The sequence below is a fragment of the Eriocheir sinensis genome, chromosome 7 (genome assembly GCF_024679095.1).
Source record: "Eriocheir sinensis breed Jianghai 21 chromosome 7, ASM2467909v1, whole genome shotgun sequence".
NCBI classification, from domain to species: domain Eukaryota; kingdom Metazoa; phylum Arthropoda; class Malacostraca; order Decapoda; family Varunidae; genus Eriocheir; species Eriocheir sinensis.
In genome coordinates this window covers 18,662,982-18,687,668 of record NC_066515.1, presented here as the reverse complement: position 1 = coordinate 18,687,668, position 24,687 = coordinate 18,662,982, and the positions used below count along the sequence as shown (strand labels likewise).

The 24,687-nt window shown below is 42.6% G+C and overlaps 2 protein-coding genes across 6 annotated transcripts in view; one reads left to right on the top strand and one right to left on the bottom strand.

Annotated features, from left to right (window-relative positions):
• LOC126993932 (ubiquitin thioesterase zranb1-B-like) overlaps positions 1 to 12,021 on the top strand; it is a 17,915-nt gene extending 5,894 nt beyond the window's left edge. For 3 of the 4 annotated variants that reach the window (XM_050853151.1, XM_050853140.1, XM_050853128.1), the window contains exons 4-11: positions 1,469 to 1,668; positions 2,185 to 2,349; positions 4,099 to 4,204; positions 5,152 to 5,396; positions 6,150 to 6,278; positions 6,777 to 6,874; positions 7,558 to 7,706; positions 8,480 to 12,021. In XM_050853151.1, coding sequence (XP_050709108.1) covers positions 1,469 to 1,668; positions 2,185 to 2,349; positions 4,099 to 4,204; positions 5,152 to 5,396; positions 6,150 to 6,278; positions 6,777 to 6,874; positions 7,558 to 7,706; positions 8,480 to 8,558 — 1,171 coding nt within the window. In that variant the 3' untranslated portion in view covers positions 8,559 to 12,021. Of the gene's footprint in view, positions 1 to 1,468; positions 1,669 to 2,184; positions 2,350 to 4,098; positions 4,205 to 5,151; positions 5,397 to 6,149; positions 6,279 to 6,776; positions 6,875 to 7,557; positions 7,774 to 8,479 lie in introns of all 4 variants that reach the window. The other variant, XR_007748582.1, reaches the window with a different exon arrangement.
• LOC126993935 (cysteine desulfurase, mitochondrial-like) lies at positions 7,739 to 24,687 on the bottom strand. 2 transcript variants are annotated; one of them, XM_050853173.1, is made up of 11 exons: positions 24,579 to 24,687; positions 22,395 to 22,599; positions 18,292 to 18,509; positions 17,727 to 17,864; positions 16,558 to 16,742; positions 15,858 to 15,974; positions 15,174 to 15,284; positions 13,827 to 14,038; positions 13,151 to 13,373; positions 12,554 to 12,618; positions 7,739 to 8,285 (listed from the first exon to the last, which is right to left on the bottom strand). In XM_050853173.1, the coding sequence occupies exons 2-10, from the start codon at positions 22,492 to 22,494 to the stop codon at positions 12,555 to 12,557; spliced, it is 1,368 nt and encodes a 455-aa protein (XP_050709130.1). In that variant the 5' UTR covers positions 22,495 to 22,599; positions 24,579 to 24,687; the 3' UTR covers positions 7,739 to 8,285; position 12,554. The 2 variants fall into 2 exon arrangements, with proteins under 2 accessions (XP_050709130.1, XP_050709124.1); XM_050853167.1 differs by lacking the exon at positions 7,739 to 8,285 and having other exon boundaries at positions 12,270 to 12,618; positions 24,579 to 24,686.

Below are 24,687 nucleotides of genomic sequence, written 5' to 3'. Positions count from 1 at the left end.
TCTTCCTATTCATGTCAAGTTTTCCTGGTCATGATTATCAAGGTCATTTTTTGTTGGGTACTCATAATAGCAAGTTATGTGATTCTTTATTTTTAGTGCAAGTTTGACCATTCATAAATATTTCTTTCTCCTATTAGTGTCATGTTTTCCTGCTCGTAATTATCGAGGTCATGTTTTCTTGGGTACATCTTTTTTTCATCTCATAATAGCAAGTTATGTGATTCTCTATTTTTAGTGTAAGTTTGACCATTCATAAATATTTCTTCCCCCTATTCAAGTCATGTTTTCCTGCTCGTAATAACCAAGGTTGTGTCTTCTCGAGTACATCTATTTTCATTTCATAATAGCGTTACGTGATTCTTTATTTTTAGTGTAAGTTTGACCATTCATAAATATTTCTTTCTCCTATTAGTGTCATGTTTTCCTGGTCGTAATAACCAAGGTTGTGTCTTCTCGAGTACATCTTTTTTCATTTCATAATAGCGTTACGTGATTCTTTATTTTTAGTGTAAGTTTGACCATTCATAAATATTTCTTTCTCCTATTAGTGTCATGTTTTCCTGCTCGTAATTACCAAGGTCGTGTCTTCTTGCGTACATCTTTTTTTCATCTCACAATAGCGTTACGTGATTCTCTATTTTTAGTGTAAGTTTGACCATTCATAAATATTTCTTTCTCCTATTAGTGTCATGTTTTCCTGCTTGTAATAACCAAGGTCGTGTCTTCTTGGGTAGTTCATCTTTTTTCATCTGATAATAGCAAGTTACGTGAGTCTTTAATTTTTAGTGTAAGTTTGACCATTCATAAATATTCCTTCCTCCTATTAGTGTCATGTTTTCCTGCTTATAATTATTAAGGTCATGTTTTCTTGGGTACATCTTTTTTCATCTCATAATAGTAAGTTTCGATAAAAATGTTTACTCCTGTTATCTGATTAGTTGTTTGTATCAGCATCCATTACAGACGCTCCCAACTAATTGTTATCTCCGCGCTGATAAGATTAATTTTTTCCTTTCTCAACAGTCACGCGATATTGTCGTTAAAAATCTTATGTTTCTTTCTCTAATTCCACGCCAGGTTTTCCTTATCTCTGGAGTGCATTCACATTAAGTTTTTGTCATTGTTTTCTAGGACTAAGAAATATGACACGATTTTATTCCATACTAACTTTTTGATCAGAAGGTTATACTACTACTACTACTACTACTACTACTACTACTACCATCGCTACTACTATGTTATATTTCTCTTATTTTACGTCTGTTGTTCCTCGTCAAAAAATATAACACGATTTCGTTGCTTCCTTATTTTATGACCAGAGGGAACTACTACTACTACTACTACTTCTTTTACCAGAGCTACTACCACCAATTCTACTATACCTCTACTACTGCTAATACCACTAGTGCTAATAATAATAATAATAATAATAATAATAATGATAATAACAATAACGAAACTTCTCCAGGTTCGGCCGGGAGGATCTCCTAGCCACCATACTGTCGAGAATGGACGGGGGCGGCACTGGGGTCAAGCGAGTGCCGTCCTACGTGGCCCCAGACCTAGCCAATGACATCCGCCGGCACCTCTCGGCCTCCATCAGGCAACGCAAGGGCCCCATCCCATGCTATTTTGTCTCGGAGTTCGTCACATTCTCCCTCCCTGCCGGTGAGCTAGCAAGGGTGTGTGTGGGGTGTGGGTGGAGGAGGAGGAGGAGGAGGTGGTGGTAAGGAGAGGAGGATGGAAGAGGAAAGAGAAGTGGATGGAAGAGGAAGAGGAGGTAAAGAGATGAAAGAGAAGAGGATGGAAGAGGAAAGAGAAGTGGATGGAAGAGGAAGAGGAGAAGAAGAGAGGAAAGAGAAGTGGATGGAAGATGAAGAGGAGAAGAAGAGAGGAAAGAGAAGTGGATGGAAGATGAAGAGGAGATAGAGAGAGGAAGGAGAAGAGAATGGAAGAGGAAGAGAATGGAAGAGGAAGAACACACACACACACACACACACACACACACACACACACACACACACATTTTTAACCCAAAGAATGTTGTAAAATCTCTCTCTCACAAACACACACACATACACTAACACACCAACTCAAAGAATCTTGTAAGCTCTCTCTCACAAACACTCACATACTAACCCTCATTCCCCTCCCCCTTCCACGCTAACCCTCCTCCCCCCACAGAAATCGAGGACCTGCCAGTCAGTGTGCAGGAGCAGCTGTTTGAGGAGCTGCTGGACCGGGACGCACAGAAGCAGCTGGAGGAGGACGCACCCATCATCAACTGGTCCCTGGAAATCACCGACCGCCTTGGGGCCCGCCTCTACGCCCTCTGGAACCGCACTGCAGGTAAGGGGGTGTTGCGGGTGGGGTGGGGGGGGTATTGTTATGGCGCTGCACCTTTAGTGGTCATATGGCACTGGCAGGTATGGGGAGATTTTTAAAGATATATTTGTGGAGGATGGCACTTTGCTATTTGTTCATTCCTTCTGGTGTTCAGGTCATTTCTCAGTTTGATTTGATGTGTTTGTAAATTACCGTACTAAACAAATATGCAGTGGCTGAGTGGTCAAGCAAGATGGCACCACATTAAATGCTTGCCTGCACCATGAACGGCCTGGGGATGACCATGCGACCCCATCAAGAAAGTCTATGGATGCTACAGACTGAACGTAATATAAAACAAAACAAGAAACCTACGAGAGTTCTTTGTGTTCGGTGTTCATATGAGATGTGTAGAAAGTTGGAAAGCTTCGTTTAGTCGGCGCAACATCTGTGGTCATATGCCGGAGAGAGACAGAAGGGAAAGGAATGATACGAGAGGGGAACAGATCCCAGGAGACGAGACACAACCCTCGATTAACACCTGGTACCCATTCACTGCTGGGTGGACAGGGGTGTAGGGTATCGGAAAAGCCGCCCAAATTTTTCCACTCCGCCCGTGAGATGTGTAGATAAAAGGGGTGACCTTCCTTCTTTAGAACTGAGGTTGAACAGTTGCATGGAGGAACAGATGGTGGGCTGGCAGTGTTCATTGTCTTGGAGTTCCTAAAATACTTGGTTATATTTATACTTCTTCCTTTGTTCCTTGTATCTCTATATCTTGACTTGCCTTCCCGACACCCTGAGGAGTTGAAAGTCTCATGCCTCATTTAACCTGGTAGCAGCGGGGATCATGTTTCTTAATGGACCCTCTAAGCAAGAAAAATGAGAAAAAATTATCACTCACACAAACCATTTCATAATATATATCAAAGCATTTGTGATCAGTTTATGTATCATCTATTTTTGGGAGTTTATATCATGGCACAAATTTGGCCCGTCGCTGCTACACGGTAAAGCCACAAATTTGGCCCGTCGCTGCTACTGGGTTAAATGTTCTGAGGAATTTGACTATTACTACTACTACTACTACTACTACTACTACTACTACTACTACTACTACTACTACTACTACTACTACTACTACTACTACTTCTCACCTGATAATCTAGCCACTACTTATTGTTATGCCTATTTTCTGTAGCTTCTTAAAAATTGGGTGTTACAGCAAAATGATTTCCACATACTCTTTTATTATCCACCTTGACAGCCCTCATTCTACTCCCAGCCAGTCTCCTTCTCTTAGTGTTTCCTCTTGTCACCTACTAACACTATTTTCACTTCGCTTCAACATCTTTATTGGTGAAACATCTCATACAAAAAAAATAGTAATGCTGACAATTGGCTGGTTTTTAGGATCCTGTAACGTATTTTCATTTACTCAAGTCTCATACATGCCTTTCTATTTGTCTCTTGTGTATTTTGTTATCCTGTCTTGTTTATATTTTGTTATCCATCTTGTATTTTGTTATCCTGTCTTGTATTTTGTTATCCTGTCTCTAGAGTATTTTGTAATGCTGTTTCTTCTGTGTATTTTGTTATCCTCTCTCATGTATTTTGTTATCCTGTTTCTTCTGTGTATTTTGTTATCCTGTTTCTCCTGTGTATTTTGTTATCCTGTTTCTTCTGTGTATTTTGTTATCCTCTCATATATTTTGTTATCCTGTCTCTCTAGTGTACTTTGTCATCTATCCTAACACCTTTTTCCACACACAGGTGACTGCCTCCTCGACTCCATCCTGCAGTCCACCTGGGGCGTGTTTGACCGGGAAAATGTTCTCCGGAGAGCGTTGTCAGACAGTCTTTCAGAAGCATCTCATTTGTGAGTTAAAAGTTTGCATTGATTGTCATGATGGTTGAATTAGTTTAACTTGCCATAAGAGGGTCAAGTCAGTTAGTCTGCCAGTAGCACTTGATTGGTTTGTCATTTAGTTAGTTGGTTTGGTAGTTAGTTAGTTAGTTAGGTCCATATTCTCAAACGTTGCAGAGCTCACACACCCACATTTGATAAGGCTTTCATAGAGGTTGTATTAATATTTCCATGGGTAGTTTTATGAGCCTAGTGATAGTTTGATTAGACATCTTTACCATGAACATCAAAAAACACTCATTTGAATCAGATTAACCTCTTGTATGACCATGGAAAATCTTTGTTGTGAGACCCAAAAGCTTCTGAGAATACATTACTTACACTTTGACATTTGATAAGGCTTTCGTAGAGGCTGTATTAGTATTTCCATGGGTAGTTTTATGAGCCTAGTGATAGTTTAACATGACATTTTCCCATGAATATAAAAAAACACCCATGAGAACAAGAATCCTTTATGACCCTGGGAAGTCTTTGTTGTGAGAGCCAAAAGCTTCTGAGAATACATTACTTGCACCTTCACATTTGATAAGGCTTTCATAGAGGTTGTGTTAGTATTCCCATGGGTAGTTTTATGAGCCTAGTGATAATTTGATGTCTTTACCATGAACATAAAAAAATCACTCATGAGAACCAGACTCCTTTATGACCATAGGAAATCTTTGTTGTGAGAGCCAAAAGCTTCTGAGGATACAGTACTTAGACCTTCACATTTGATAAGGCTTTCATAGAGGTTGTGTTAGTATATCCATGGGTAGTTTTACGAGCCTAACTTTACCATGAACATAAAATAACACTCAAGAGAACCAGACTCCTTTATGATCATGGGGAATATTTGTTGTGAGAGTTGAAAGCATTTGAGAATATGAACCTTAGTCACCTCTCCACCTCCTCCCCAACAGGTTTTACCCACGCTGGAAGGAGTATGAGCGCTGGCAGGCACGGCTCCTTGACTATTATGTTCCCGAGGGTCAGGTTCTGGAGGAGTGGGCCGAGCTAATCTGCCTCGCCTCCCAGCCCGGTGCGGCCCTAGAGCAGCTGCATATCTTCGTCCTGGCGCACATCCTCCGTCGGCCCATCGTTGTGTATGGTGTGAAGTGCGTCAAGAGCTTCCGGGGAGAGGACTTGGGCTATGCGAGATTTGAAGGTGGGTGTGAGACGAGACTTTCCTTTACATTCAGCTCATTAAGTATACCAGTAACCTCATTTTCTCTCACTTAATCACTAATTTTCTCTATGTCTCTTACCAGTCTTTTTCTCTCTTTGTCTGTGTAACCAGCCACCTCATTTTCTCTCTTTTAGTCAGTATATTAGTCACTTAATTCTCTGTTAGTATACAAACCATCCCTCATTTTCTTTCTTTCATTCATTATATACGAGTCAGTTTCTCCTTTCAATACACCAGTCAGTGTCTCTGTCAGCATACCAGTAACTTCTCATTATCTCTTTCCATGTTCCTCTTTTCACAATGTAAGCTTTTACCTCTTCCCCTTGTGTTGGTTAGGTATATAAACTACTTAAAACACCTTTCTCTCAGGCATCCACCTATCTCTCCCTCTTGTGTGTCAGGCGTGTAGCTATAAACCCATACAAACCCTTTTCTTTTCCTTCTCATTCCTCCTCTTAAACCACTTCCTCCCCTCAGACATGTACCTACCTTTCCCCTTGTGTTAGTCAGGTGTGTAGCTATAGCCCATTTAATCCCTTTCCTTTCCCCCCTCTTTCCTCCTAAACCCCTTCCTCCCCTCAGACATGTACCTTAGACCATTCAAATGCTTTTCCTTTCCGTTCCCTCCTCTTAAACCCCTTCCTCCCCTCACACATGTTCCTTACACCATTCAAACGCTTTTCCTTTCCTTTCCCTTCTCTTTCCTCCTCTTAAACCCCTTCCTCCCCTCAGGTGTGTACCTACCTCTTCTCTGGGAGCCCACCTTCTGCTGCAAGTCCCCCATCGCTCTTGGCTACACTCGCGGCCACTTCTCCGCCCTTGTACCCATGGAGCCAGACACTCCCGACAACTTGGGTGCTGGTTAGTGACTCAATTGTTTTTTGTTACAGTAGAGTAGGCAGCTCAAAGGGGAAAAATAATGCATGTGGACTATATTGAATTGGGAGACATATCCATAGTTGAGAGCGATTATATCTTTATTTAGTAATTTGGATTCATTTATATTTGTTGCTGGAATATCATGAGAGTGTAAGGATGATATGTTTTTAGGTTTTGCCAAGAGTAACATCCTATCTTTTACATTCATCTGTGTTTGTTGTTTACTGCGAGGACCTTATGTTTAGTTTGTGGTGTCTTTCCTTGAAGCATCTTAATTTATATCCCTCCTCGACAAACCACTCCCCCTCCCTCCCATCCCATCATTATTTACATTCATCTATATATGTTTTCTACCATGAGAACTTGATGCTTAGTTTGTGATGTTTTTTTCTAAGATGCATCTCCTCAATTTATCTCTTATCCTTGACACCCTACCACCACAATCACTACCACCACCACCCTAACCCTTAATGTCCACAGGCGCTATTCTGGATGCAGGGGAGTCTCAAGTAGTGTTCCTGCCCCTCATGACACACGACGCCAAGCTCCTGCCCGTGCATTTCATCACCCAGGCTGAGGTGGGTCATCTGAGACTTGCTTTGACATGTTTCACTGTGACCAGAGCCATAGCAGAGGAGTGTGGCCACCTTGATCTGAGGTGCCGTGCTGTTACAAAAATAGCCACGCGAAATTCAAATTTATGTTGATATGGTAGTCTTTTTTTTGTTTGTTAGGATCTCAAACAAGAACCCAGAGTGCACACACACACACACACACACACACACACACACACACACACACACACACACACAAAAAAAAAAAAAAGATCAGTTTGAGTTTCATGCACCTCTTCTGGTAGCAACATGGCACCTGTGATGAAGTTGGCCAGACTCTTATTCTATGGCTCTGACTGACTACATGCCATAAAAAATCGTCTAAGGCACACATGTACAACACAGTCACAAATCGTACAGAATCAAATATTATTGTGACCTACAAAGTATTCAACATAAGATTTAGTTTGAGCTTCAGATAAAATTAAATTGTGATGAGAAACCAAGTTATGCTACTGTAAGGAAAATGAAGTAGTGCAGCCCGTAGGTTAAGGTTTATTTGTGTGAATTCAGATCAAGGAGTTGGTGAATCCATCCAATCAGAGTTATTCTAGAATCTAGACCCTGTGTAATGAAACTCTGTACAGGTCATGATGCAGAGCCACATCCCGTGTAGTGTTTGAACCGTCTCCCGTGTGTCGGTGCAGGTTGGGTGTGAGGAGTCGTTGCTGAGGCAGTGGCTGGAGGTGTGCGTCAGCGAGGGGGGCGTGCTGGTGGCTCAGCAGCGGCTCACCAAGAAGCCGCTGGCCGTCGCCCAGATGACTGAGGAGTGGCTCAACCACTACCGGAGGCTTGCGTAAGTCTGGCCACCCTCTGCTGTGGGGGCTGTGCTGCTGCTGCTGCTGCTGCTACTACTGAGTCCTGTACATATATCTCTGTTCTTGTGAAAACTGAATTATTTATTTTCTGTATTTCTCAATTTACTTATTTTTTCCTAAAAGTTTAATAACTTTGCTTCAATTATTTTCAATGTAGTATGCAACTTGCCGGGCTCTGGTGTGGGTAGAAGACTTGTCTGTAGCACCTGTGCATATAAATTACTTTATATATGTTAAGTAGATATTAATTTGTTTTTGGAAATTAATTAAACGTTCAGCTAACGTGTACTAAGTCACTTTTAATCGTCCTGTCTCTTTTTGGTTGGTTATTATTGTGTCGGCTGAGTGTCGTTGGTGAAGCATGTGGCCAGTGTCGTGCTGGCCTGCCCGCCCCACACGCCAGGGCCAGGGGGGAGCCGGCCGGCCTGACGTGTCCCTGGCTGTCATGGTAGATTGTCACTGTGCCACTTGTCACACACCACAGCAGGGGCAAGCAAGTGCAGGGACCCGTGAAGACGAAGAGTGCTGCCACACACACCTGAGTACACCACTGCATGCTATAAACAAAATATTAAAGTTGTAATTCCTTGACTGTCACTTCGCCATCACTTTTTTCACTTTAGCACACATACACTTTCTTTTTCAGTAACACCAATTGATAAAGTGTGCACGTTTTAACATTCCACCAAACCAAACGACTCTCGGCTGATACCATCTTGGCTCCTACTGGCAACTCCCTTTCCCTTTCCAGACAAATGGAGTGTGCGCCCTACCACCGGCCACTCCCCACTCAGGGCTACTCCAGCGATGGGGACTCGGAGGAGGAGTGATGCCGGGCCGGGGACGGTCACAACACAACGTAGGAGATGACACCCTTCATGGCACACTTGACACTTTCCCTCCCTCCATTGCTGCTGACCAGATCATTGTGAGGACATCTTCCAGTGAGGGTGGATGGATGCTGCCTGTCTGTCTGTCTGTCTGCTACTCCCACTGTTGCTGCTGCTGCTGCCTGCTGACTGAACCACCGACTGGGGGCACACACGCAGGTGTTCCCCAGTCCGAGGTGGTTCACGTGATCTTGATGCTTTAACCTAAATTCTTCCTATAGAGTGTTATAAAAAAGTCTAATGCTTTATATTATGTGAATTCTCAGTAGGATGTTACACAAAAGTTTGATGCTTTATCCTAAATTCTCAGTAGGACATAAAGAAGAGTAATTATTTCCCAGAGTTCTGTGTGGAGTTCTATCCTGAACGCTTTATGTTAGGTTTATAAGTTGTAGCCTCTACCTGAAAATGCGACGACTTAAAAATTATTCTGCCATAGGTGGCTAATATTCTTCTCTCAGGTTTGCCGTGAACTGAGTCAACTTACTTCCAGGTTTGCGTGTGGGATATAATTTTACGAGGATATTTCGGCAGTGATCGGTTACTCAAAATTATGATGTTTCTGGAATTAAGTTGCAGTAGAGGGCCAGAAGATACACCCTCTCTCCTCCAGCCTCAAGGGGGACAAGATTCAATGCAAGACAGACAATCAGACAATCCTAGGGTGTAAGGAAACAGTCTTGCATTTTGAGTATCACTGAAGGCTGCACTCACACGATAGAGGAGTCACAGATATATAACAGGCGACTCATTGTGTTCCAAGTGAAGAGAGTATTTATTCTATCCACGGGAGTGCCAAAACCCACTTGCTGTTAACATACTTTACTACTGAAAAATTTAGCATGGAGGCATTCATGCATGAGTTATACAAATGTTGTACTAAATAACTTCTTAACAAACCAGCAGAAGTAAGATTGTGCCCTAGCTGGTGAGAGGAGGGTGTGTGTGTGCGTGTGTGTATGTGTGTGCGTGTGGTAGTCTAGTGCAGGGCAGCCTTTTGGGGGGCAGGTGGTGGGGAGAGTCGCCCGGTCTCTCCCTGTCCTCCCTCCCTCTCTCTTTCACTCTTGGATTAATTGGCTGTTAAGTTGTTGTATCATAAAAGTATATTGTTTGCTAACGTGGATGCCGCCGTTTAATTGGTAAATGAATTATTGGGTGTAGAGTGAGCAGTGGGGGAGATCAGGCCGGGGAGGCAACCCACGGCCAGCCAGTCACCGGGGAGCGGCCCTCCCTGGCCTCTGCCACGTCTTCAGTTGTCAGCATTAAAAGTGGCATAATACACCCTCGTTCCCACCCAGCAACGGCAGCTTCACTGATGTGCTGGTCCACAAGCCAGGCTTGGGGCGGCACAGTCAGGTCTCCCGTCTTGGGTGTCACACTCCTCGTCACACTGTGACTGCTAAATTTAATGGTCAGGGAATCTCAGTATTCTGTAAAAGAGTGACACTTCTAATTCTCAACACAGTGGTGGCGTTGGTGCCACGCAGCATCCACACGCCAGGCAGGAATGTGCTGTTGCTGTGCTCCCGACGGCCGAGTGCCGATGAAGTTGACACCCTTGAGGAGACTTTACTGCACACAGAAACTGTGAGCTGCATTTTTCCATTCATGGTGCCACCAGGCAATGTGCACAGGCATTTGTTACATGCATGGACACACAGCTACAAAAGGATTTGACTCAGTACGTGGATTACATGAGCTGCAGGAAGGTTGGTCAATATTCCTGGTAATCTTCAATCCCTCGTGCTGACTGTGACGCGTCAGCCGGACGTTGGAATGATGACCTTTTCCGTAACAGTGGAGTGTAATCCTTTGTGTAATGATTTGGTTGTGAGTTATATTTATCAGTATTTCCTGGACTCTGTCTTGCATTGCTTGGTATGTTGATACAGAATACTGCATTTAACTTTCTTCTTTTGAGCACAAAGTAAAATTTTCCTTCCAATGCAACAGTTCTCCAGAGGAGGTGTTTTAGCCCCTGGTGCAGTAAGTCCTGAGTTGGTCTGTTCTCACAGCCTCGTGTCTTCTTCAAGTTGTGGCCACGTGCAGTCTCTCAGGAACAAGTTTTCTAATCAGAAATAAATTGTTCCTGAGGAGGTCTTGGCAGCTAACTTGAAGAGACACGCAGGCCAGACAACAAATATGACGAGTTACTGTATAGCCAGGCAGTTGCCAAAGAAAATTTAGTCTTTGCATTTTGGCTACCTAACCTGACTTAAGTTGCTCCCTCCGTCCATGTCACCACTCCACCGTGTTGTGTTAGTTTCTCCCGCCACTATCATGTCAGTTATCTCATAGCTTTACGGCCAGCCTGTTGGTTCTGTCGTGTAAATATGTACAGCTCAGAACACCAGTTTCTGATAATTTTGATGGATATTTTCAGTATTCCCCTCCAAACAAAACAAAACATAACAAAAAAATTAGAATGGAATTCTTAAAATACTGTATCACAGTTTCCCAGACAGTTATTATTTCTTTGAGATTTATCCATAGGTAATATATTTCTATACAGTTTTCTTTATCTGGATCACCAGCACTCAGCTACATGGTGCACCAAACCTTGTATCTGAATATGGAAAACATGTTAAGGTGTAGTTATAAAAGTCAAACACTGCTTTTTGCCTTCCGAAAGAACAGATTTCCCAAAGTAATTGGCAAGACCAATCTTAGTTTAGTTCCAGGTGATTGGAAAAGTAAGTTTCATGACGTCACTCTGTTTCTGTTGTGGGTTGAGAGCAGTGTTTGGAGGAGCAGGAGTCCCGGCGCTCAGGTTGTGTCTGTTAGGCAGCGCCACGCCTCACCATCGCTCTCAGCTTCTCCATGGTTACAGTACAAACCAAGAACACAGTGGGAGGAAATCTGAGGAACAAGAGCCTCGCAGGGCTTCCTGACGCTCGGCGTTACGATACAAACACAGACAACGAGCGTCCTGAAGGGCCCCGGCCGGTTCCTTGATTTCGCCCCGCATATTTAGCTGTCAGAACTGTAAAGTGGAATTTTTGTAGTTTTGTCAGAGTCCTGTAGAATTATGGTCATTCATGCATGATGTGATGTGCAGCGGCCGTGCTGGTTTTTTAAGGAGTAGTTTTAACCCCTGATAATGCATAATGGCTAGATGTTTGTAAACTTTCCTGCTTTGAACTTTCTCGAGAGAAAAGCTCAAATACCGGAGTTTAAATTTTCCAGCCACGTTTTTCATGGCAAGACTCGCCGCCAAAAGAATAGTGTGTCCCTTTGTCACCAAGTCTGCCTGGCTATATTAGAAATTAACTACATGTTCAACATATATGTTATATCACAGTTCTAGAAAGCTAACCCCACAATGTAGTGTATCTCCATTGGATTGTTTATCAGAAATTGTTATGTATATATATAATGAAAATATACAGAATGCTTAAAAGGAGTTGTGCAATTTATCTGACCTCTCAGTGAGTTCTACAATCCAGTGAATTTGAAGGGCAAAACTTACACCTAACTAGACCACTACATGTTACAACAGTCCCAGCACCTCCACAACACACCACTGGGCCACTGCACGGAGCACCAGGCATGAGGGATCCACCAAGGGATCCAAGGCAATCAAAGAAGGCAACATTACACCACCAGAATGTCACGTAGAAGTGACTTAGCAGGTTATATGAAACTACAGGGTCAAGGAGTTCTTTCCATCCAAGAAATCATTACACTGAATCAAGGAACAATGCTGGCCTATATAAAACTAATTAGGTAGTCTTACTGGTCTATATATACAAGAAATCACTTTAAACAACATATTGATACCGCAACACATTGAGTATTACATCATACACTGAGCACTTGAGTAATACAATATTCTTTTTTACTGAAATAACAAATAGGTAAGATAGTGCTATATAATAATTACAGTAACAATCCACAATAAATAGCTCTGTTGAGTGTGTGAGTGTGTGCCTCACCTCAGTGCTGCGACCACTTGATGCTCTTCAGATCAATGCCATCCTGCACCATCTCCCACAGAGGACTGGAAGGGGAGAGAGAAAGAGGGATGGAACATTAGATTCTGTGTTAAAGACTATCACTGGATGATGACTGGAAGAGTAAACAAAGAAGACAAGACAAGAAAACAAGGTAAGGAAAAAAGAAGGAAGGCAAGGAAGAAAAGGAAGCCAAGAAGGAAAGGAAGGAAGGAAATGAATAAGAGGAATGATGAGAGGAAATGAATAAAAGTAAGGAAAGGAAGGAGCGAGAAAGAGGGACATTAGATTCTGGATTAAAAGACTGTTACTGGATGATAATTGGAAGAGTGAATAAATAAGACTAAAAAAAAAAAAAAAAAGATAAAAGGTAATGAAGAAAAGGAGGGAAGGAAGGAAAGGAAAACAAGCAAGGAAGGAAACAAAGAAGAGGAGGGATGAGAGGAAACAAATAAAAGTAAGGAAAGGAAGGAAAGCAAGGAAAGGAAAGAAAAGAGGGACATTAGATTTTGGATTAAAAGACTATTATTGGAGATGACCGGAAGAGTGAACAATGGAAACAAGTGGACCGATCCTCACCTCATCTCCCTCAGCCTCTCCACATGCTGCACACACTTGTTGGCTGTGTACTCCACCTCCTCCTCTGTTGTGAACCGTCCCAGCCCAAAGCGGATGGAGGAGTGCGCCAGGTCCTCCTCCGCCCCGATGGCCCTCAGCACATATGAGGGCTCCAGCGAGGCACTGGTGCAGGCTGAGCCGGAGGACAGGGCCACATCTTTGAGGGCCATCAGTAAGCTCTCACCTGGGGAAGTAGCAACACCTTTTAACACCCAAACAAAAAACACAAATAGATAAATAAACGAATAAGTAAATAAATAAGCTGCAAAGGTACATTTCTCCCTACTGATAAAATGTAAAAGCTCAATTGGTCTTTGTCTATCCCACCTCTGATAGTCTAGATAACACCTTAAACAGAGAAAATGCAATAACAGGTCGGCATTTTTAGATACTTCACCACTCACATCGTCTATTTCCACAGGCCGAAAAGGAGATTAATCGGGCTTTTTAAGAGTGTTTTTTCGCATTCATGGTACAGAAGAAGAGTCAAACTACCACCAGGGTCATTAAACTACCCATGGAAGTGCCTGAAACGCCTATGAAAGCCTTGTCAAATACACATGCTTGGCCGCTGAAATGTTTAAGAATATGGTCCTATCCTTTCTCTCTCCCTGTCTTTCTCTACAATGACACCCACCCTCCACGTAGGCAAAGGACAGGTTGACGCAGCCCGGGTAGGAGTGCTCCGCGTCGCCGTTCCTGATAACGTGAGAGGTGCGTGAGGTGATGGAGTCCACGAGCTTCTTGGACAGCATGGACACCCACTCGTGGTCGTATGCCATCTCCTGCTGGGCAATACTGCACGCTGCCCCGAGACCCACAACGAGAGGTGTGGGGACGGTGCCTGACCTGAGGGTGGAAAAGTGTTGGATGCATTTTTTTCTTTTCTGGAGGTTTGCTGATCAGAAGGAAAGTAAAGCAAGGAAGGAAGGAAAGGTAGGAAAGGAAGCAAGGAGGGAAGGGAAGCAAAGGAAGGAAAGCAAAGAATGGTAAGAAAGGATTAAAAAAGGAAGGAGGGAAGGAAAGGCAGGAACAAGGAAGGAGAGGAAGAAAAAAAAAGCGAGGAAGGAAGGAAAGGAAGGAAAGCAAGAAAAGATGGAAAGGAAGAAAAACAAGGAAGGCAGGAAGAAAATAAATGAAGGAAGGCAAGGAAGAAAATGAAAAAAAGAAGAAAGAAATGAAAGGAAGGAAGAAAAGGAGAAGCAAGATAAGAAAGAAACAAAGAAAAGGAAGGAAAGCATCAACATTCTAACTAACTTTTACAGGAGAAATGCATTAGAGATTTAGACATGGAGGTGGAAGGTTAGTTACTGAGATGGAAACTTTTGGGGCATCAGGAATCTTTATATTTTTACGCTTTATGAAGGAACAGAACACCGGAAACTTAGACCAAGAGGCAGGGGATGATGGTTAAGCGGTTACTGAGTTTATAAATGTTCCAGCATTAGCAAAAATCTTTACACTTTTATGGAAGGAAGAGAGCACCATGGAACTTGGAAATCGCTTACTGTTGGCTTTCTTGTCAGAGGGAAATAAAAGCAAGAAAAAAAAGGAAAGGAAGAAATAGAGGGAAGGAAGGAAAGGAAGAAATGGAGGAAAGGAAGGAACACAAGAGAGGAAGAAAGGAAAGGAAGAAATGGAAGAAAGGAAGGAACACAAGAGGAAGGAAAGGAAGAAGAGAAAAGATGAGACGAAATGAACGAAAGGAAGAAGAGGAAGAAAAGGAAGGAAAGCAACAAAGAAAGGAAGGAAAGGAGAAGAGGAAGGATGAGACGAAAACAACGAAAGCAAGAAGAGGAAGAAAAGGAAGGAAAGCAACAAAGAAGAAAAGGAGGGAAAGGAGAAAAAAGAAAAGGAAGGAAGGAATGGACAGAAAGTAAGAAAAGGAAGCAAGGAAGGAAGAAAAGCACAGAAGGCAGGAAGTGAAGAAAAGGAAGGAAATCAAAGGCAGGAAAAAGACAATACAAAATCCATCCCTCCTCACCTCATGCCTCGCTCCTGCCCACCACCACTCATGAGGGCCTCCAAGCGTACCCTGGGCCGACGACGGACATACAGACACCCGACACCCTTGGGGCCGTAGATCTTGTGGCCGCTGCGGAGGTGAAAGAAGAGACGGACAGTGAATGAGATTATATGAGATGGACAGTGAATGAGATTATATGAGACAGACAGTGAATGAGATTATATGAGATGGACAGGGAATGAGATTATATGAGACAGACAGTGAATGAGATTATATGAGACAGACAGTGAATGAGATTATATGAGACGGACAGTGAATGAGATTATATTGATGAAGGGGATTTATGTAAGGTAATGGAAGCAGCTTAAAGGAAAAAACATAAACAAATAGATAGAATGGAAAACAAAGAGTTGGATAGTCACTTAGCTCCCCATAAAAAACACAAAAAAGTAAATAAATAAATAATAATAAATGCAGTAACAACAAAGAACAGCTGGATGGTCACACAACTTCCCATGAAAATAAATAAATAAATAAAAATAAAGAAAGAGTACAAATAAATTAATTAGAAACAAAGAAAAGCTAAATAGTCACTAAACTTCCCATAAAAAAAAATAAAAATAAAACAAAAATGAAGATAAAATAATATAAAATAATGGCTGAATATTTACACAACTTCCCGGCAACCCCTTCACCTCTCACCTGATGGACATGAGGTCAATGTTCAGGTCGTCTACATTCACCGGCACCTTCCCGACGGCCTGCGCTGCGTCAGTGTGGAAGAAAACCTTGCGTGCACGGCAGAGAGCTCCGATTTCTCTGAGAGTGGGAAGAGAAACACACTATTTGTATATAAATTTGCATACATAAAAGAGGAATGCACTGTAGTTTTATATAGATTTAAATAGATATTCAGGCTATGATGTGTATGCCAGTCTGATATGGGGAAAGGGTATGTTCTGGGGTACAGGGAAAAGGAACACACAGTAAGCTAGTCTCATGTGAAGAAAGAAAAATTTTTTTCTTCCTTTCTTCTTTCCTTCTATCATGTCCTTTCTTCATATGTTTTGGCACAGATAAAAAAAAAAGGAATAAAAATGAAGGAAGGATAGAAAGGAAGAAAAGAAAGCAATGAAGGAAAGGAAGAAAAGGAATGAAGGAAAGGAGGAAAATGTTGCAAGGAAGAAATGCAAGGAAGGAAAGGAAAGAAGGAAGAAAATGAAGCAAGAAGGGAAGGAAAGAGAGAAAAACAAGGAGGGAAGAAAAGAAAGGAAGGAAGGAAAGAAAATGAAGCAAGGAAGGAGAAAGAAAAGCAAGCAAGAAAGGAAAGAAAGAAAGAAAGAAAAGCAAGCAAGGAAGGAAGGAAAGGAAGAAAATCTGGAAAAAAAAAAAAAAGACATACTTGACTGGCTGGACAACCCCGATCTCATTGTTGACCATCATGACTGAGACGAGGGCGGTGTCGGGACGCAACGCCTTATCCAGGTCCTCCAGCGAGATGAGGCCCGACGTCTGCACCGGCAAGTAGGTCACCTCCCAGCCCTCATTCTCCAGTGCACGGCAGGAGTCCAGGACACACTTATGCTCCTGGGGGGAAGAGAGCAAGAGTTAGGGAAGAGAGGAAGGAGGGAAAGAGGAGATAAATAAATGAATGACAGGAAAAAGAAAGAAACGGAGTAACAGATGGAAGAGAGAGGGTGTTAAGGAAAACAGGATGGAGGGAAAGAGAAGGTATGTAAATAGTGGAGGGAGAGAGGGAGGGAGTTAAGGAAGCCAGGAAGACAGGAAAGGAGAAAAAAATGAATGAATAGAATTAAAGAAGAGAGAGAAAGTAAGGGAAGTCAGAAACGAAGGAAAGAAGAGGAAGATAAATGAATGTAAGTCTTGGAGGAAGAGAGTGGATAAAGGAAGGACATGGAGGGAAAAAGAAATTAAGGGAAGAGAGGAAAGAAGCAAGAAGAAGAGAAGTAATTGGGGAAGACAGGAAAAAAGAAAGAAATGATTGAACAGAAGGACTGGGGGAAGAAAGTGAGTGAGGGGAAGACAAGAAAGAGAGAAGAAAGAAATATATGATTGGAAGGATTGGAGGGAGAAAGTAAAGGAAGACAGAATAGAAGGTAGGAAGAAAGATATGAATGAATGGAAGGATTGGAGAGAGTAAGGGGAAGACAAGAAGATGGGAAATAAGAAATAAATGAACAAAAAGAGAGGGAGAAAGAGAATAAGGAAAGAAAGTACGAAAGAATGAGAGCATTTCAGGTATACTTTTGAAATAACACACAATAGCTCTCAAGGAAATATTCTAAGTCAAAATGATTTCTACATAAAAACAACAATACATAAGACTGCCAAGGAAGTAGTCAAAGAATTAATCTATCCATCCACCCAAAACTGACCTCTCTTTTGGTTACTTTACTATTTTTATATAAGTAGAATTAGCAGGCTTTTCTGTTTTTATTATTTTTGCCCTTAAGCTGCTTCCTTTACTGAAAAAAAAAAAAAAAAAAAAAAAAAAAAGTTCTCTGTATCAACAAGAAGAAATCAGTGTGTCGAGTCTTCCTGAGTGCTCACCGTCTGTGTGGTGATGACGTGTTTCTTCTTAGACTTGTAGAACCTTGCCACGCCCTTCACGCTGATGTTGTTGCTCTCAGTCGCGCCGGAGGTGAAGATGATCTCCTTCTTGTCTGCCCCGATGAGGTCTGCAACTTGCTACCGAGGGAGGAGGGGAGTCAGGGAGTGAGGAGGGTTAGTCTTAAATAATAATGAAAATATAGGAAAAAACAAAGTGGGATCTTGAATTTTCTAAGTGATTTCTAACCTGAAATTACAGGACTGTTGATTTTTTTTAGTAATTTCTAACCTAAAATCACAACAGGATCTTGAATTTTCTTTTTATTAACATCAAACTTTAAATTACAGCAGGATTTTGAGTTTCTTTTTATTAACTTCTAACCTAAAATAACAGTGGAATCTTGAGTTTCTTTTTATTAACTTTTAACCTAAGATAACAGCAGGATTTTGGATTTTCTTAAAGCAATTCCTCACCTAAAATAACAACAGGATCTTGAATTTTCTTTTCAGTAAATTGGAACCTAAAATTACAACAGGATCTCAATATTTTCCAGCAATTCCTAACCTGCCTGGCAACCTCCATGGCACGCTCACTCTCCCAGCCGTAGGTGTGTGTGCGTGAGTGTGGGTTCCCGTACTGGTGGGTGAGGTAGGGAAGCATGGCGTCCAGAACTCTCGGGTCAAGCATCGTGGTAGCCTGGGCATCAAGGTAGAGAGGCAATCGCTCAGGGGAGTCCTGGGCTGCCGTGGCCACTCCTGATGCATGGAGGTGGTTGCTGGTGCCTGGGGGGGAGGGGGAGACTGAGGTAAGAAAGTATCGATGAAAGTGGAAAATGTCTCTGAGAATAAGGATTAAGATGCAAACTGGTTCTTCTTTAATCTATCTTTTTTGAGAAATGGATCGAAGTCAAGGGCCACAAAATAAGTAATAAAAATTAGGGATGTACCGATGTATCGGTATCGGTGGTATTGGCATATTTTAAGAGTATCGGTATCGGCTGATTTTCTGCCGTACTATCGATACTTGAAGGAGTTTTGTACGTCGCATGTCACTCGTTGCAAATAATTTTCTTCAATAGAAATTGGATTTTTTAAATTGTTGAAAAAGTATTAGAAAAGTGTAATTATCTAGTATCATGATAGGCCTACTAATGGTTTGGAATTTCCCGCGATTTAATTCTCCTCACTTTAAACGATAAGATTCGTATTACTTTGAATGCAAGTATGTAATACTTAGTATACAATATAGCCTTTGGTACCGCGGACGCGTACAATACAGGTTTAGTAGCTTCAGCGCGGGATTGGCGGAGCCCCTCCACTCGCCTCATTTGCCTGCCTCAGTCAATCAGACAGTCGCCCCGCAACGGGGGACGCTGCCAGGGTCTGGGGATTTCTTGACAGTCTAAATGTATGGCAATTAAGTTAAAGCTAACCTAGCTGAGTCAACTAGAACTCACGAGGCGCCTCCTCCCTCGCTTTCTTCCCTTCTACTCGTATGGTGGAACAGCGAGTAGTGGGTCTTTTTTTTTTTTTCTTCTTAACATTCGATACTGCCCTTTAGCTGCTGGAATTGTGGTATAAAAAAAAAATCAGTGCACAGGTATCGGTATCGATATCGGTCAAAATTTTGGTATCGGTACATCCCTAATAAAAGTAATAACTTCTTGAACTTTGTTGTTTTGTGTTATTTCTGGAACAGAGAGACAGGCAATGATGAAAACATTATCACACTCCTTAAAGGTGTGATGAAAGAACTGACAGCCTATCTGAACAGAACCACCCTGCTGACAGGTGGCCAATGCTAATGTTTACCCACACCCAGGTAGAAAAAAAAAAAAAAAAAAAAAAAAAAAAAAAAAAAAAAAAAATTACGTATAAAGACAATAATCAGTATGGATGCTTGAAGATTATTGAGGAAAGGGAAGCCTACTAATTTTGAAACACTGATTGTTAATATCTGGGCCAAATATGTTTTTTTTTATTATGTGAGAAAGTATTTTTTTCTTGAAATCACTCAATGATTGACTTTTCAATGGCCGAGGTGCACCCACCGCCCCACCTCGTGTTATGTATTTCTGCTGCCCAACACTGCATGACCTGACCTAACTGGGGGGGCTTTCCCCCCTTAACAATTTTTTTTGCCCCCTTTAATGGGGTTCCCCCCCCTTGACCCCCGTTTCTATTTTCTGAAAGTCATTTCTTACTGCACTTCATTCAGGGACCAAAATAATCCAGAATGTAAGTATTAACCTCGCAAGAGGTGGCTGCCCTTTCTTCAACAATAGCCCATGGCTTTCCCATACAACTTTCCATAATGTAAAAAGGTCCTCATCTGGATTAATAATGCGCAGGGCACCTTTTAGGTGCATAACATGCATATTTGCGTTGGCTGTTGGGGGGACGGGGGAGCCGAGTGCGCAAGGGAGGGAAGTGAATCAAGTGTAATTGTTAGTGTTGGTGTGTTGTGGTGACAAATGTGTGTATTTGTTTTCTAAATGAGTCTATTGTACCACAGTCTAAATCTGATGAAGGAGGCTGTTCCAGTCACATATGAGTGCTTGTATGTGTCAGTGTTAGTGTGATATGTTTGGTATTTATGGATGTGTGTGTTATGAGTACGTTGACTGTTTGCGTTGCGTAAGTATGTGTGTGGATCAATGTCAATGTGGGTGTTTTTGATCTTGTACATAAGTGTAAGTCTGTGTGCTTGTCTGTGTATGTGAAGAGGTTCCATGTTTATCTGTTGTTTGATCTGAGTTGTGATTCCAGGTGTTCAAGTGTAATTGTTTGTAATGAACCTAGCCACCTTGGTGTTCATTTGTTCTAACCTATCAATGTTTCTGTGTGTGAAAGGATCCCACACCGTGGAGCAGTATTCCAGTGTTGGTCTCACAAGTGTGTCATACGCTATGTGTTTAATGTCAGGTATGCAGTTATGTAGATTCCTCCTCAGGAACCCCAGTGTTCTGTTGGCTGTGGCACTGATGTGGTCAATGTGAGTGTTGAATTTCAAGTTAGTTGAGAGGTGAACACCAAGATACTTGTGTTTGTGCACTGATTCAAGGTCTGAATTATGGAGGGTGTAGTGTGATGGATGGGGTTGTGAGCTCTGGTGAATCTTAATAATCTACATTTGTCTGGTCGGAAATGCATCTGCCAGATGTGCTCCCACTACTGGAGGGCATCCAAGTCTTTTTGCAGCAGTCTGCAGTCATCAGTAGTTTTTACTGCTCTAAACAGCAAACTATTGTCGGCAAATAGTCTAGCAGAAGAGTTAAGCGTTGAGAGTGGAAGATCATTAATGTACAGGAGGAATAGAAGGGGGCCTAGAACGGTGCCTTGTGGGACACCTGAAGAAACAGGGACAGTGTCAGATGAAGATCCATCAAGAAGAACACGATGAGTCCTGTTAGTAAGAAATGCAGTGATCAAGTGAAGAATAGGTCCTGAAATACCGTAGTATTTCAATTTTAATGTCAGTCTTTTGTGCGGGACTTGTCGAAGGCTTTGGCAAAATCTAAAACAATAGTGTCAACTTGTTTAATATCATGTTGGTCAAGTAGCCTCGTAATGTCATGAAATGTAGTAATGAGTTGCGATTCACATGAGCGTTTGGGTCGAAAGTTGTGTTATGAGTCAGTAAGGCTGTTGTTTGTGTCAAGGTGATTCATTATGTGTTTGTGTATTATGTGTTCAAAAATTTTACATGGAATCGATGTTAGTGAAATGGGGCGATAATTGGCTGAGTCAGTCCGGCCACCTGTCTTGAACAATGGATTAATGTTTGGCTAAAGCCAGTCAGAAGGTAATGAGGTGGATGATAGGGATTGGGTGAATATGGCCTGAAGGATGGGGGCACGGATTTAAGGATGGAGGCGGGAATGTTGTCGGGGCCAGTGGATTTAGTTGTGTCAAGTCCTTCCAGTAATTTCTGTATTCCGTTAGTCGTAATGTCAAGGGGGGCTATCGGGGGGAAGGGGCTGTGTGGCATGTTTGGTGTCAGGTTGTGTTCTTGTGTATGCACCGATTGGAACTGTGTGTGAGTATTTGTGCTTTGTGTTGTGGGTTGGTTACTAATGTGTTAGTGTTGTCTTTCAGTGATGCAATCATGTTAGTGTCGTGTTTACGCGTCTTAAAGATTTTTAGAAAGTTTCTTATGTTATTTCTTACGTTGACTGTGAGGTAAGTTGCAATGTGTTTGCATTCTGCTACTTTTATATTTTTGGCAAATGTCTTTAGTTTTTTTTGTAGGCAGTCCAATCATCTGTTGTGTTGTATGTCTGCGCGTCTGTAGAGTCTTCGAAATACCGTGGTGGTATGTGTCTGTTCATAAAGTTGTGTATGGCGTGTTTCAAGTTGTTCCAGTTGGTGGAGGGAAGTCTTGTGCGTGGGTCTGTCGCAAAAAAGTCAGTGCTGAAAGCAGTTAGGAAGGTCTTGTTTGATCATGTCTAAGTCAGCCCTCCCAGCCCTCATCACACCGTCATGAAGGTATCCAAGTAAATATCACGTCATCGTGACACTGATCAGGAGACAACGCATTAATAATGAAAAACGAAGAAACAAACTAACTTGCTAATATTTCCTTCAAAACTCTACTTAATACCATAAGAACGGCTCACAGCAGCACAAACGCCACAATCAAGACAACGCAACACTTAGTCAACTTGCGTAAGAGTGTGCGGCGAGGGGTGCAGGCGGCGGCGGGCACACACACCCTGCTGGCGATGGCCCTGCACGTCCCGGCACCACGCCCTAGGTGGCCCAGCATGGCGGCGTGTTGCTCCTCGGCTGCCCTGTGTCGCTGTGTGGCTGTGCGGGGGAGGAGCACGCGGGGACAGGAGGAAATGTGGAGGCTTGTCGGACTTCACGGCGCTTGATCTTGATCTTGATCTTGATGTCACAGGTGGCTCGGGATTTCTCCCCAGCCAGGCCTTTATATCGGCAGCTCCTGTGAAAAGAAAACAAAACATGCGGGAAGTCTATGTTCTCGGGGCAAGATATCATTCTCTACATCTTTCACGCCACATGCCCTCCAAGAACTCTTTCACTGCCTCAATCACTCGTCCACTCGTCTCTCCACTGAGCCCCAGCAGCAGCACCATCCACTCCCTTCCAGTCCTCCCGTTTACATCACGTCCCATCTCGCTCAAAAACACATGCATCATCTTCGTTCTCTCCCTGTCATACTTCTTGCATTCCAGCACTACATGCTGCACAGTCTCGTCCACACCCCTGTCACACATCTGGCATACTTTGCTGAGGACTCAGACCATCTATAGTTCCTTGCATTCACATCCAGACTCTGCTCTCTAGCAAGGAAAAGAAGATCACCTCCAGGCTTCGCTCATACCACACCTCACACTTTGGGGCCTCTTTCTCCCTATACCAGTCGAGAGTTTCCTTTCTTTCCATCTCATTCTTCCACTTGCTCAATCCCTCATCTTTAACTGCCATATCTATCACATTCTTCCACTTTCTTACATCCCACTCAAACCCCTCTCCATTTCTGTTTGTTATTCTCCATTCAAACACATTCTGTCTATCTTCAAAGGGTCGGTACACCCACCTACTTAGCATAACATTCTTGTCTATCATTCCTTACATTTATTCGCCCATTTGCCATCTCTTATACTCCACAAGTATACTTTCCTTGCTAATCTTGCATCCTCCATTTGTTCCAGTCTCACTTTATATCTCAAGGTTGCCTTTACTAGTCTTTCCCTAAACGTGCTCCATCCCATGTCCCCCCTAAGAGCCTCTACTGCTGCATACCTTGGTGCATTCAGTGCCATTCTTGCTACCCTATTCTGCCCCACTTCCAATTTTTCTATCTCACTGTCATTCCATGTCATCACATCCATTCCATACATAATGCTCGGGACAGCCACACTCTTCCAAACCTCACGGATGACATCATACTTGCTCGCTCTCATCCTCGCTGCACTCCCTAAACAGCCTACCCACTGGTTTGCCATACTTATCTTTACATTCTTGGCCCTGCCGCATCCATTTACCTCCATCCACACCCCTAGATCCTACTTGTATTCTTCCGTCTGTTCCAACTCATCCCCTTCCAGTCTCCAAGTTGTTTCTCTCTCATCCTCTGACCTATTCACTATCATTACTTTGCTCTTCTCACTACTGAACCTAACCCCAAAATCCCTTCCATAACCCCTACCACATCTAGGAGACTCTGTAGTTCTTCAGCAGACTCACTCATAACCACCACATCATCCGCATACAACAACACACATACTTTATCCTCTCCAATTCTCACTCCTGCATTCATTCTCCTCATTCTGACTGCTAATTCCTCTGTGAAAAGACTAAATAATGTTGGTGATAATATACAGCCTTGTCTCACTCCTCTTTCACTCTTCACCCAACCTGTCTCTAGATCACCTAGTCTATACTTTGCTCTTGTACCTACATACATACTTCTAATTATGTTAACAATCTTATCACTCAGCCCAACTTTTTCAAGCACTCTGCATAACACATCTCTATTCACCCTGTCATAAGCTTTCTCTATATCTAGGAAGCCTAAGTACAGTTTCCTCCCTCTCTTTTTCCTTTCAATCAGCTCATTTACAACAAACATATTATCTTCTGCTCGCCTGTCCACTCGGAATCCGTTCTGCTCCTCACCCAGCACCCTGGCACTCTCAATCCATTTACACAACCTTTCATTCAACACAGCACTAAAGATTTTTCCTATTGAGTTTACCAGAGAGATTGGCCTATAGTTCTTTAATTCCTGCTTACTCTTATGCCCGCCCTTGTGGATCAGAGTCACTCTACATTCATTCCATTTACTTGGCACTCTCTCTTCTTCCCATACCTGGTTGAATAACTCGTGTTGATCTTAACCTTAATCTTGATGTCACAGTGGGCTTGAGATTTCTCCCCAGCCAGCCTTTGTATCGGCAGCTCCTGTCACTCAGCAATCGCTGAAGTGAAG

Coding starts and splice junctions, on each gene's coding strand:
- LOC126993935 (XM_050853173.1), bottom strand. CDS start 22,494: ATGCTGGGCCACCTAGGGCGTGGTGCCGGGACGTGCAGGGCCATCGCC. Junction 18,510..22,394: donor CCCTCGCCGCACACTCTTAC/GCAAGTTGACTA, acceptor CCTCCCCCCCAG/GCACCAGCAACCACCTCCAT. Junction 17,865..18,291: donor CCATGGAGGTTGCCAGGCAG/GTTAGGAATTGC, acceptor CTCCCTCGGTAG/CAAGTTGCAGACCTCATCGG.